Genomic DNA, 14,303 nt, shown 5'->3' with positions numbered 1-14,303 from the left:
GTTGTCTGGTCTGGTTTTTAAAGGACCAAATGATGTAGTCTCCAAACACTCCCCGTGTGAGTAACTATTCCCCACTCCAATGGATCTCACAATTAGGAATTTTTTTCTGATATACATCTGATATTTACATTTGAACTCTTCTCAGTTGGATCCCATTTTTCATAGCTATTTCTACCTGTAGCTTTTAAAGATCTGTAGGGTGCTGTGCACTTCTATGCAGCCATCCCATAAAAGCCGTGTTAGTGATTGTAGTATAGTATTTAGGCCTGTTTATTTGCCCGAGATAGAATTTTGAGGTTTTTCAAATACAATTGTTTGTGCCTTATCAATATCCTTATCAACATATGTGAACAAGGAACAAGGACACTGTGTGTTGCTTCTGCCTACAACCAGATGGGTTTTTTAGTACTAAAAAAAATAAAGAAATAGAGCTAAAATGTTGCTGGATATATGGTGGGAGTTTAATATACAACTGCATCGACTCATTTCCCAAGACAAGGTCAAACAACCAGTTGGGAGGGGCGAGGTTTAAGAAACACTAAAAGCCAAAAGAAAAGTAGCCTTGGCCAGGACACAACCTAACTCCCTACCCCTCCCATGGGGTACAAAAGAGGTGGTACTGAAACCTCTGGACTTGAGACCCTCCAAAATGGAACATGACCATAAATTGTAAGAGGTGGTACCAGGGGCGGGCACTATCAGTATAATTAAGTCTGCTAAGAAGGAGGAGGGGAAAAGGAAAAGCTCTATTGGTGTACAGAGCTGTGGTTATGCTTCCTTGTTAAGTCCAATAGACATTGCATTGCCCACACTTTGGACTCTGACCATCTGTTTTATGTCTGCTGACAACGTGACAAGAACCCAGGGAGGGCAACGGTGCCCTAACAAGCTGCAAAATGAGTATTCAAGGACAGAATTTGGCCTTCATTGTTTATATTCCAAAATTCTTGGAGTGTTTTCACAGCTTTTTTTAGTCATCACTTAGTTCCTTTCAGTCATTTCTGTCAGTTTCTCCAGGCCTCTATTCCTTCATTTTATTCCAGGTTAATCGATATTTTCCTGAATCTGGTCACGGTAATCTCAATATCCTTATTTGTGATACAATGCTCCTGCACATAGTCTAAAAATCACATTGTCTTTATTAAGTATATTGCAATCTCCTCCAATTTGCTATCCACTATTACACATCAGCTCAGTCTTTTCCAAACTCACAGCTTTTCAAGTACATCTCTGTGTATAGAAATGGTTTTTTTTCGACCCTCAGATGTACAAAGCTGCATTTTTTTTACGCTGAATCTCACTTTTTAGCGATGTGTGAACATAAGAGTGTCTCACAAGGTTCTCTCAATATTTATTCCATCGTGCTACTGGAGACTAAATGCCAGGAGTGATTTTTTTAAAAATAAAAAAGTTCAGTAACGCAGTTGCTCTTTTCCAATCCTCTAGCGTATCACTGGTTATTCAGGACTTTTAAATAAATAAATAATTGCCAGTGGTTTAATAATGTCATTAACTAATTATTTTGTTAGCCCAGAGATATCTATCATGCAGAGCTGATGATTTATTCATCTTTCCCATTCATTCTCATATCTTATTTTTAGAACTGCAGCTATATCGACAGTTTTTCTTCCTTCCTAATTGCCCATATATTTTTTTTTTATTTTTTCTGGTTAAAATAAGAGTTTAACAAGCAAGTAGTTCATCCATTTTGGACGTGTCACTGGTGTGGGTCCCTCTCCTCATTGGGCCTACCTTCTCTCCAAATGGAGTTGTAAAAGCCTTACTTGTTCTCCTTATTTCATTAGGTTAGCATTAACTAAATGTGCTTCTTTTTTAGTCCTTATGTTTTCCATACAAGTCTTGATTAACTAACTAACCTAGTCTGGTTCTTTCCAACTTTTTCCCTTTGCAGTACAGCTTTTTTCAAACTTCCAGGTCTTCAATAAATTGCTCATGAAGCCATACTGGCCACTTTTGGTTTCATGTTTTTCAGTGGTAACATAATTTCTTGCAATTTAATTCTCATGTTTGTTTGAACATGCTCCAGTCATCTACCACACTCATGGAATTTAATATGTCCTCTTATAGCACCTGACCACTTCACTTTTGTACCTACACAGATACTTAGCTTCAGGGATACACACACACACAAGTATTTGTTGGGGGCCTAGACAGGGCCAGTACAACCATTTAGGTGGCCTAAGCGGTCGCCTAGGGCACTGGGATTTGGGGTGGGGGGGCGCCATTCTCTTTAGCAGCGAATCTTTGGCTGCCCCAGTCGCCACCAGCATTTAGGTGGAGGGAGCTGCGGCAGGGGAGCACAGGGAGGGCCTCCTACAGCAAGTAATGGGGGGGGGGCATGCAGGGGAACTCCCCTCTCCAGCTCACCCCTGCCCCACCTCCTCCCTGAGCACGTCGTGGCCACTTCACTTCTCCCGCCTCCCAGGCTTGCAGTACCTAAGCTGATAGGCGTTGCAAGCCTGGGAGGCAGGAGAAGTGAAGCAGCTCACCCCTGCCCCGCCTCCTCCCCGAGCACGCCGTGGCTGCTTCACTTCCCCGCCTCCCAGGCTTGCGGTACCTAAGCTGATTGGCACCACAAGCCTGGGAGGCAGGAGAAGTGAAGCAGCCATGGCGTGCTCGGGAAGGAGGCGGGGCAGGGGTGAGCTGCTTCACTTCTCCTGCCTCCCAGGCTTGCGACGCCAATCAGCTTAGGTACCGCAAGCCTGGGAGGTGGAAGAAATGAAGTGGGGTGCTCTTGTGCAGAGCAGGGGTGAGCTGGGGTGGGGGGGTGCCTCAGGGCAGAGGGTGGGGAGCTGCCGCAAGGGGAGCATCTCAGGGTGGAGTGGGGGAGCTGCTGCAGGGGTTGGGGTGCCTCAAGGCAGGTGAGTGGGGTGGGGAGAAGGGCGCAAGGTGGAAGTTTTGCCTAGGGTGCAAAACATCTTTGCACTGGCCCTGTCTGTAGAATAGTCTACTGAATTCTTACTCTTTAAAGTGTTCATTGAATCCATTTCTTAATACTGTCTCTTGACAGGAATTTGTGGTCACTGTGTTCTCTCAAATTCTCAGCCAGTTCCTCATTATGGGTAAGAATACATCCTGGATGGTTCTTCTCTGGGTGGATTTTCTATTTCCTGGCTCATAGTTCTCTTCTACTTCCTGTACCTGATGTATTTGAGAATCCATATTTAGCTGTATGTGTCACCACAAAGTAGAAATACTCAAAGTACTGTTCCCCATGACTCTGAATGTCATAGTAGCTGGTCCAGGAATTCTGATGACACTCTAGGCTATTTGAAACTGAAACTTGGCGCTTTTTCTTTGCTTTCCATTGCTACCATTTCCTACTGCCTTCGTTATCACCTCTTTCCTTTTATGTTTTGCCCATGCAAACTTACTGCATTCACCATTATGAACATTCCACCAGTAAGAATCATTCTAGAATTTTAAATAAAACTAGCTAGATATGGATCATAATTCAGAAGCACTGTAATTCATAACTTTTAATCATGCTCTTTACATGTGTGTTTAGCTATAGCTCTTCGATAAAATAGTTCTCTGTTCATTGTAGACATCTTATTTGTAGATCATCTTGTTAATTATAATTGGAAATAGAAGCCAGATATTTGGTGTGAGATTAAAGCTCTCCCTCCCTTGCTACCTAGTTTGAAGCCTACCTAACACAACCCGCCAGTTTTTAGTCTGGAAGCTAGGTCTCTCACTTACTTAAGTGAACACTAACTAATACAACAGGGTGAATAATTCTTAATTTAGAGAAATCTGCCTCTTATTCTGTTTGAAAATTGTCCTTGAACAGACAGTTTTATTTAATTTCTCAACCTGGAGTTCCTGTTGGGGCCCTCAGCAGCTGCTGGAGAGGCAGACAACCATAGTAACTAAGCAGTATGTTTCGCCCACTTGTGCTTAGTGATTAATGTTGCTAGCTTTTTCTTTTGGATCTAGATCTTGGAGCAGTGATCTGTGCCTTTGACACTTCTATATTGGACTACTACAATGAATTCTATATGGAGCTATTTCTACAGAGAAGCTGGAAACTCCACTAAGTGTAGAATGTGATTGTCCATTTGATTAGCAGTTTTTCTTGCAGAGAACACCCATTACAACTGTTCTCTCTGATCTGCATTTGTTCCTTTATAGAATCATAGAGGTGTACACGGCTGGCTCTAGGTTTTTTGCCACTCCAAGCAAAGAAAAAAAGAAAAAAAAGATGGCTGGAATGCCACTCCTGAAATTGTGCCACCCCAAGCACATGCTTGGTTTGCTGGTGCCTAGAGCCAGCTCTGGAATTGTAGGACTGGAAGGGACCTCGAGAGGTTATCTATTCAAGTCCCTGGCACTCAAGGCAGGACTAAGTAATAACTAGACTATTCCTGACAGGTGTTTGTCTAGCCTGTTCTTAAAAACTCCCAATAATGGAGATTCTAGGCAATTTGTTCTAATGCTTAACCACCCTTACAGTTAGGAAGTTTTTCCTAATGTCCAATCTAAACTGACTTTGCTGCAATTTAAGCCCATTGCTTTTTGTCTTATCCTCAGAGATTGAAGTGAACAATTTTCTCCCCTCTCCTTGTAACAACCTTTTATGTACTTGAAAAAGTATCTCTCCCCCTGCAGTTTTCTCTTCTCCAGACTGAGCAAATCCAATTTTGTCTATCTTTCCTCATAGGTCATATTTTTTAGATCTTTTATTGAATGTATTGTTCTCCTCTGGACTGTCTCCAATTTGTCCACATCTTTCCTGAAATGTAGCATCCAGAAGTGGACACAACACTCCAGGACCAATCACCAGCCAGATATTTGCCCTAGATCTCTAAATGGCCCCCTCAACAATTGAACTCACAACCCTGGGTTGAGCTGGCCAATGCTCAAACCACTGAGCTATCCCTCCCCTAAATGGAGTACTTTGCATTTGTCCGTACTGAATTTCATCCTATTTACTTCAGACCATTTCTCCAGTTTGTCCATTCATTTTGAATTATAATCCTATCCTCCAAAGCACTTGCAACCTCTCCCAGGGTGGTATCATCCGCAAACTTTATGCCATTATCTAAATCATTGATGAAGATATTGAGCAGAACAGGACCCAAAACTGATCCCTGTGGGACCCCTCTCGTTCTGCTCTTCCAGCTTGACTGAACCACTGATAACTACTCTCTAGGAGTAGTTTTCCAACCTGTTATACACCTGTATTATAGTAGCTCTATCTAGGTTTTATTTTCTTAGACCAATTTGATCTGTAGTCAACAAAACCACTAACAAATTACATCCAGAGACGTAACTGAGTCCTGTCACCCTGAAAGATCCTTATGCCATGCCATAGCTTCAGCACCTTAACTAATTTCAGCTGCTAAGAGCAAACTGGTTTAAACAGGTGGGATTGGCAGCAGTACCTTCCACTCTGGAATTTGCTTTTCCTCTTAATGGAAAGGACCTAGAGCCTACTAACCATCAGGACATATTGGGAAGCTTATTGGTTTTTACAGGCCTTTGTCTGTAAGAGACAGGAAACGGCATTATTAACCTGGTGGATGGGGTAAGGAGAGACTTTCTTTCTGGTCAAGACTGTAATTTTTGGTATATGTATTTTTTCATAACTCAAACTGAATAAATAGTGGCTTTACTTTACAAAGAATAAAAACCCTAACACTGTTAGATAAGCATGAATGTTTTATGGATTACTGCTAGTGAAAATTATTGCATTCTATTTGCTTTTGCTGTTTGCTTGAGAAGGGAGACGGAGTTTTCCTTAAAATAGCTCAAGCATGATATTTTAACTAAATACACAGTTTAGAAATTATTTAATAGGGTGGGTTTTTCAGATCTGATTTATAATCCCTTATATTTATTCTAATTATATCTTTATTATCTTTAAAATTTGAGCATTTCCTTACCTAGATCCCCTTGAAAATGAGTCCCTCAAAGTGAATTTTACCATTGTAAACGACACTGGTGGAATTTACATTTTTGTAAACCTCCAGTATCAGAAGAGAGTGATTTAAGCCTTGTCATAAACAGATGGTTAAAGGTTAATGTCTCTTACCTGTAAAGGGTTAGGAAGCTCAGTAAACCTGGCTGACACCTGACCAGAAGACCAATAGGGGGACAAGGTACTTTCAAATCTTGGTGGAGGGAAGTCTTTGTTTGTGTTTTTTGTTTTTGTTCATTGTTCGCGCTTGGGACTGAGAGGGACAGGACATCATTCCAGGCTTTCCTAATCTTTCTGAATCAGTCTTTCTTGTTTCAAAATTGTAAGTAATAGCCAGGCAAGGCGGATTAGGCTTATGTTTGTTTTCTCAACTTGTAAATGGGTCTTTTGCTGGAAGGATTTTTACCTCTGTTTGCTGTAACTTTGAATCTAAGGCTGAGGAGCGATCTCTCTGGTCTATATGAATCTGAGTACCCTGTAAAGCATATTCCATCCTGATTTTACAGAGATAATTTTTACCTTTTCTTTCTTTAATTAAAAGCTTTCTTTTTAAGAACCTGATTGATTTTTTCCTTGTTTTAAGATCCAAGGAGTTTGGATTGGTGTGAAGCCTCTCAAGGCAACCCAGGGAGGGGAAAGTCTGGAGGGAAAAGGAGGGGGATGGTTAATTTCTCCTTGTTTTAAGGCCCAAGAGGTTTGGGTCTGGGTTCCCCAGGAAAGGTTTTGGGGGAACAGAAAGTGTGCCAGACACTAAATTCTGGCTGGTGGCAGCGTACCAGCCCTAAGCTAGTAATTAGGCTTAGAAGTGTTCATGCAGGTCCCCACTTCTTGTACTCTAAAGTTCAAAGTGGGGAAAAAACTTTGACAAGCCTCTTTCTGCAAGAGCCAAGATAACATCAAATTGTCAACCTGTGTACACATCCATAGACATCCTGATAAAATATATCATTTCATCGTGGGAGAAAAGAGATTTTTTCAAGCACAAATGGAACTCGCTATTTATACACAAGAAATGACAGAAGGGCACAATTCTGCTCCCACTGACATCAAAGGAAAATAAATTCCACTGATTTCCAAGTGAGTAGGAGTGGGTCCAATATTTCATCTCTCCCCACAAATCTTTCAGTGCCACTGGAATTAAGGGTTCTATATTCTGTCCTACAAGAAAAGAAAAATGTTCAACTGTCATATTAGACAAAAAGCCATTTCTTGAATTTTTGTTTTCAATTAATTTTAATTTCTTAAAAATGTAATGCACATCAGACACTTGCCTACATATATCCAGGTCAAACAGAACAATCAGTTACCATGACAGGCAGTATCCATGAAATAGAAAAACATTCAGTAATACACTACTTCTAGCACTAGAGGGCAGATAATATACCACTAAGTCTGAAAATAAGATACCACTGCTTTCAAAAATCCTGTTGGGATTAAATATTAAAGTATGTTTATTTACTTATTTTGCAAACTATGAAAGAATGCCTAACCAATGTTCTGGGTAAAGATACACTCAATAAATAAATAGACCCATCAGTTTCAACATCACTTGGATATGTGGCAGATGTTAGACTCAGATACAGTGCCACAACAGGTTGCATAAACAGCCCCCTGCCATGGTCACTGTAACCAACTAAAATAAGTGACTGAGTGGTTGTCCCTAATAGTGCAAAATCTTGAATAAAAATATTTCAAGCCATGCCACAGTCAGTGAACTCTTGTGAATCAGTGCACCCTTGAGGATCAAACACCGCTACTGAAAACACCTCATCTTCCAATCCTCAAAGATGGCACATCTAGGGACTGGCAGCAGAAATATCTTAGTATTCCTATGCACCATGACACAAAGGCAATACCCCAGGCTAGCCATGTTTCATACCATAGAGAGCTTTATAGATCGGAACCTGCATCATAAATTGCAGTGCACTAGGAAACAGATGGGGAGCCAGTAGAGTTAACAGAACCTAGCTGTAATGTTCTGAGAACAACCCATTCCACTGGGTACATAGCCCACTGCATTGTGCACTAACTGAAGTCTCAGAATACCTCAGGGATAACTCCAAGTAGAGTTTATTGTTACAGTCTAATCTGGAGGTGACTCTGGAAAGGCCTGAATTGGTGACGTAAGGCTTAGCTCGTCACAGATGATAAAAAGCGGTTTGAAACTTTGCTGCTCCTTGGGAATCCAACAGCACTTAAGAGTCCAAAAGAACTCCATGAATGAGAACCAATTTGGGAAGCAGTGGACACATTTCACCGAAAGATGATGCAATCACAAAGCACATCGACTGTTCAAGTTGCTTTACTCGTTTAATGGCAGAAACTTAGCTGGCTCTTTCTATCTTGGCCAGGAGACACACGGCTGAGTGTCATCAAAATAGTGGTGGGACTTCAGCCCAACATATTTGTCTCCTCTAGTAGACTAAAAAAACATGATGAAATGGCGGAGTAGGGAGTGATAGACAGGAACCATGCAAGACCCTACATGAATTCATCGGGGTGACTGAGCACTTGACACCTCCACCTCTCTCTGAAATCTATCAGAAAGAAGCACTAAGGGGAAAAAATAACTGAAGTACAAGTGTGATCGTGGAAGCTACTGCATCAACATTAGCGAAATCACACTCAGCTCGTTTGCTGCCACTCTTACATTTCTTAATTAAACTGGGCCAGATTCGTCCCTTGTGTAACAACATAACTACGCATGCAGGACTTACCAACTAGTAGTGTAGCCCTTCTGTGACAGTGTCATGATGATACAGAAAGGGTTTTCATCAGGACATTCCATATGTTAAAACTCAACCTTAAAACTATCCACAACTTAAGCATTGGTTATCATTCCACCTTAAGTATTGCCTTACTAAAATACCATATTGACACATTTAGTAAGAGGTCACCTGTGGCTTCATCATTGGGCCATATTATGCTTGCCTTACTCTCACCAGTACTTGCACTGAAGTCAATGGGCCAAAAATATCTTCTGGTGCAACTCTATTGAAGCCAATGGAGTGACACCAGGAACAAATGTGGTCTATTAAAACTACTCAAAGAAGTAAGGTAAACAGAGTTTGGTCTTATGGGAGACAACAGAGACACACATAGAAGGCAAATGATGCTATTAACCACTTAAACATGAACAGGTCACATGTCTGAACCTCTGACTATATATAGCCCTGGAAGCTGAACATTTCATATGCCCCTCAGGGGACTTCTGGCCCTGCTCGTGAATTCTACTGAGTAACACTGAGTTCTTAATATAACATGTGACTGTTCCTTTAAAGTTACATTTATAATAAATTTATAAAATGTTAATAAATGATTAATACCTGCCCAAAACATGTTACAGACGTGTACTATGTGTTAAAGATGTTTATGAACATATCAGTCATAGGTGTTGTACATGGTTATAAGCAACTTACTGACACATTGGACTCTATGACCATCAATTAATCATTAAAATATCTATTAATACTAGTGTTTAAATGTACCCTTAATATTAAGAGTGACCAAAGGGCCATTTTTCCTGTGGGCCAGGTGAGACCATTCCCTGACTTGAACAAAAACTAAACAACAATTCTGAGTTTGGTAGAATCCAGAATCTTTTTCCAGACTGGGTTACAATACAAGGCCTTCTTCCCACCCAACTGCTGAGATTCCAGAGATAATATTCTATGCCACTGTGCCACTGGACAAATTAACTTTGGAATTTTTAACAAATTTTGATAATAAATTTATTTCCCTTGTACAAAAATTAGTGATGTAAAATATACATCACTACCACCATTAATAGTAAAATACCATGTATTAGATGAAATGGGTAGTTTTACAGCTACAGCAGAAAGGTTTAAATTATGGGTCAGTGTACCTTAATTTTATTTAAAAAAAAAAAAAGATTACCCATACTTAGGAACAAGAACCTCAAGGAGAATTAGCTAATTAATTGTGGCTTAAAATTAATGATACCAAGATGTGATTTTCACCAGAATTTCTAGATCTACATCCTAGTTGGAAAGTAAGCTAAATTTTGCCTGTGTAAAATATCTTAAATGTATGAAAGTTTCATAAAGAAATCACTCAGGACTTGAACTTGAAAACATTTACTAGGCAACATGGTTCTGTGGATAAGGCTGGGGAGTCTGGAGTTATGACTCTAGCTCTACTGCTGATCCGGGTACATACCCTAGGTCAAGACATGTCCCTTTAGTTTCCTCCATCAGAAAAATGGTGATAATGATATGTTCCTTTGTAAAGAATTTTGAAATGAATGGTTTCAGAACCCCAATGAGTGGTCTCACTGAAGTTAAGTGAGGTTCCAACATTAATAAGCTCTACACCCAATAGTAAGTGTTTGCATAAATAGAAGAAGTGAGCCTTAGGGCTTGTCTACATGGCAAGTTAGTCATAGCAAACTAGGGTGAGAGTCTACAGCACACTAGCTTGCTGCACAGTAACACTCTGTGGACCCTGCTTCAGGTGCACTAAAAGTTCTGTAGTCCACTTTGAGTTACTCCCATTTCAAAGAGCAGTACATCAAAGTGCACTACAGAACTTTCAGTATACAGTAGCAGGGACCGCATGACAAGCCAGTACACTGTAGAGTCACACCCTTGCTTGCTACACACTAACTTCTTGTGTGGTCAACTCTCAGTTTTTGAAAGGCGTGATCCTGCAAACATGTAAAATTGGGTATGCTTGCAGAACTAGACTGGGAGTCAACTATGGGTTCAATCCTGCTCCCATGGAAGTCAACAAACTGTGATGTTTTCCAGACTTCCAGCTAAGGAGATGTCTTAGGAAGTCATATTGATATATCACACAGCCTGGAAAGGGTTAAGCAGAATTTCTTCATGGTAAATGTTAATAAAAATATTGCATCATGTACCCACTGAAATATACATTTAATATAACACATGTTTGATTAAAGTTGAACTGTAATTTATTAATAAATCATTATTATTATTGCCTGGTTGGAGAGATTAATTTCCATATCAAAGAGACTCTAATTCCTTTTCATTTCTACACTGGCCTAACTGGCCTCTCAATATCCACCCTGTTTCTTGGAAACATGAAAGATCATTTCAGTTCCATTTTCCCCACTAAATCAACAACACTGAAATTAATTACACAAACAGTTAAGCTTAATGAGCACATTGTGCCTGTAAGAGCCTTGGTGAAAAGCAACTATGGAGAAAAGTTGTATTAAAATGTGACACAGAACATAGAGAAATACAGTCTGGGGATCCCTTTGCTAATATTTGCATGTAAACTTATCTTATTCACAAACACTTTGCCTTCTATTTCCTTTTGGTACATTTCATTCTTTTATATGCAGGAGAGCTGGAATGATTCAGACACTTGTTCTTTCCGCACTTTGAACTGTGGAAGGTGCTCTGAAATTATTTTATAGATTTTCCGTATTCACTCTATGCGTGTAGGGCCCATTCCCAAGATCAGTATGAGTCCTTCCATTCATTCCAGTGGGCTTTGGATCAGGACCTTATGTTCTTCTCTGTCTTCCATCTACATTTCCAGCTTCTTTCCACAGGGTGAATTATAAGTGAAAGTCAGGGTAAGTCTGAATGAATGGGGGCAGGGAGAAGTATTACTCTACACATTTTTAGGTTGTTTCCACTCATACCAAACAAAGCATTAAATAAACGAACTAACCTGCTGCAGCTAAAGCTGCACAGCACATCACAGAATAAATCATGGCATAGAAAGAAGAATGTTAGATAACTGCAGATTCTGGCTATACACAGGACACTTCTTACCCGGGTATGGGGCATTGCACAACCTGAAAAAATACCCTGGGAGGTAGGTAATCTTCAACCACCTTTATCTTATTTGCTAACGAACATGTGAAGGGGGAGCAGAGCTGATCAAGTAGTACCTTGCTCTTGCTTAGGAAACGGCTTCCTTTAAAAGTTACGTGACCAAGATAGTCAAATTGGTTTAAATTTTACCTCTCTGAGACAGGTAAGACCATCGGGCGAAGTCTAGGAAAAAGTAAGAAAAAAATTTAACAAAAATAAAATTAAAACCATATACACTATTGCCTTGTTTATTTTTTTTTAAAGTGAAGCTGGATGGGCTCTTAAACAGATCCAGGATCTTCTGGTTCTTATTTGGATGTGCCGTATCTCACTCCATTGCGTCTCTCTCTTATGCAGAAGGGCAGTTAAGGAAGTCAAGGCTCCCTCTCCCCTGTATGACAATGAAACACAGGACATTGCATGAAGGAAGATGTGCAATGGTCATGCAACCATGCAATCAGTGGCAGAGATCAATGAGGCGGGGATGCAACATGACACTGAAGGAGCAATACACTCTGATACTGAGCGCCTCTGAAAGCAAATCCTCTCCCTCATGCAATCTTAAAAGTTGAACAGAAGGGCTCCCTTTTTCCAGTGGTGGGAGCCTCACATCTTCTTCCTCATCCTGGTCAGAATACTTCTTTGGCTGTAGAAATGAAAATCGGTTAGTGGAGGAATAACAACGTCCGTGGGGCTGGTGGCCTGTTCAGAATCATCACACTTGCAGCACAGTAATTTGATGCAATTCTCATGCACCTTGGGAGGAAGTGTTATTAGTAAACTAGGTTTTAAAAAAAAGAAGTAGGTTGGCTTTTTTTGTTTGTTTTAGAACTGTATTTAGTTGCACTTTGTCTCAGTTTCTACCTTAGGCTATGCTCTGAGATTTGGTCTGCAACTGTTTAGGAAGAGTCACAAGGATCTTTAGAGCATTTCTAAGTACACAAGTTTCCTGGCCTGCATTCCATGCTGTGACGCTCCTACCTCTTGGTAAGTTCAGCTTGCATTTGTTTTCTTACTTCCATTTAGTTAGTACCACACAAAAATACCAAAATTGCATCACATTCTCCAGTTCCAAACACCTGATCTCTCCCTGACCAATCACTGTGCACCACCAGAAGGATCTCTTGTGGACTAACGGAACACACGAACGAGCACAACTTGCTCAGTTACTGCTGATACGTGAATGTGTCACCATCTGTGTTATATCTGCGTTAGGTAGGAATTCCCTTGCCAGTTTGAGGCCAAAGATCAAATGGGCCATAGACACCAAATCACACATGCTCATCCCTATGGGAGCAGTCCTGCAGGTCAGCTGTATAGGCAAGGAAGTGTGTGTGAAGGAAGCCGATGCTGCTATGGCACATCTGTGCCTGCCCTTACTGTTCTCATAGCTCCACTGATGAATTTACACAAGCTGAAGATCTGCCCCCTAAAATTCTTAGGCCAGGCTGAATATCATGGAGTAACATTGAATACTTGTAAAAAACACAAGCATACATCCCCTCCCGTCCAACAGGACAAATGGAATTATAAGGACTCAGGATGAGGCAAAGGAGAGCTTACATTTTTTTCATATTGCCGAAATATATTATTTAGTTGTGGAACTGTTACAGGAAAGTGGCTGGGAGCTAGGCAATCATCACAAGCTTTCCTATTTCTCTCTCCCCTGAGCCCAGCTTGATAGATGGGGTTTCAGCTAATTCTAGACTGGGGTGCAGACAACATGATTAGATGACAAAGCCTTTAGAATTATAGCTGTGATTGCATATTTAACGATTGCAGAGACGGAAATAATTTAGAATCTGGCCCTGGACCTAATTGATTAATTTAAACACAAATTATTATTTTTAATACTTTTACATCTTTTTCTGCAATTGTATCATAGCTTTCTTTTCAGACAAAACTGCCAAAGTCCAGCTCATTCTCAATTATTCTCTGTCCTTTACCCCTCAAGAAATAAAGTGAGGGCTGCTGAACAAACCAACCAAGATGAAAATGAATCTGACGCTAGTTCAGTCTGTAATGTCACACATTTCCCCCTCCCCCACCCCCAATATATATTTCATCTTGTAGCATACATAGGCACTGAACCAAGTTCTGGGAACAGATGTAAAAACACATACAATTTTGAAATGGACCCTCAGAAAAACAGCAGAGCTGCAGACAATGTCCATGAAAGTTTTCATAAGAACATGAAAAGAACATGAAAAGTGGTGTAAAGTAACAACCCTAAAACCCAGAGACAAAGACAATATGTCACTCAAGGCGGCGAAGGTTCCTCAGAAACCTAAATACAAATAGCTGAATATGAAATATCAGAATCCATTTCTTATTCCTTGGGACACACACAACTGAGTTACATGAATGCTTCTTCCAGCCACTCATGCACCTACAATAGAGATGCTCCAACCAATTCCCTCAACTCCTCTATCTTGCATGCTGGAACTGCACCGCCTTGCACTAGTCAGAAGCCTGGCCAGTGTTAGCTCATTACCTAGTTCACCACTTCTTCATAGGAAAGTAGACATGGCGGGGAGGGATAGCTC

General features: G+C 40.6%; 1 protein-coding gene across 5 annotated transcripts in view; it reads right to left on the bottom strand.

The window, feature by feature from the left end:
- Window positions 1–14,303, bottom strand: part of KCNIP1 (potassium voltage-gated channel interacting protein 1) — an 833,815-nt gene that overhangs the window by 54,206 nt on the left and 765,306 nt on the right. The window contains exon 2 of one of the 5 annotated variants that reach the window (XM_030572373.1): window positions 11,908–11,940. The exons of the other annotated variants lie outside the window; for them this stretch is intronic. Coding sequence (XP_030428233.1) covers window positions 11,908–11,940 — 33 coding nt within the window. The remainder of the gene's footprint in view (window positions 1–11,907; window positions 11,941–14,303) is intronic. 5 annotated transcript variants of the gene reach the window in all.

The sequence above is a fragment of the Gopherus evgoodei genome, chromosome 8 (assembly GCF_007399415.2).
Source record: "Gopherus evgoodei ecotype Sinaloan lineage chromosome 8, rGopEvg1_v1.p, whole genome shotgun sequence".
NCBI lineage: Eukaryota > Metazoa > Chordata > Testudines > Testudinidae > Gopherus > Gopherus evgoodei.
Note: the sequence above shows the minus strand (reverse complement) of the source record. Positions and strands in the feature narration are given on the sequence as shown.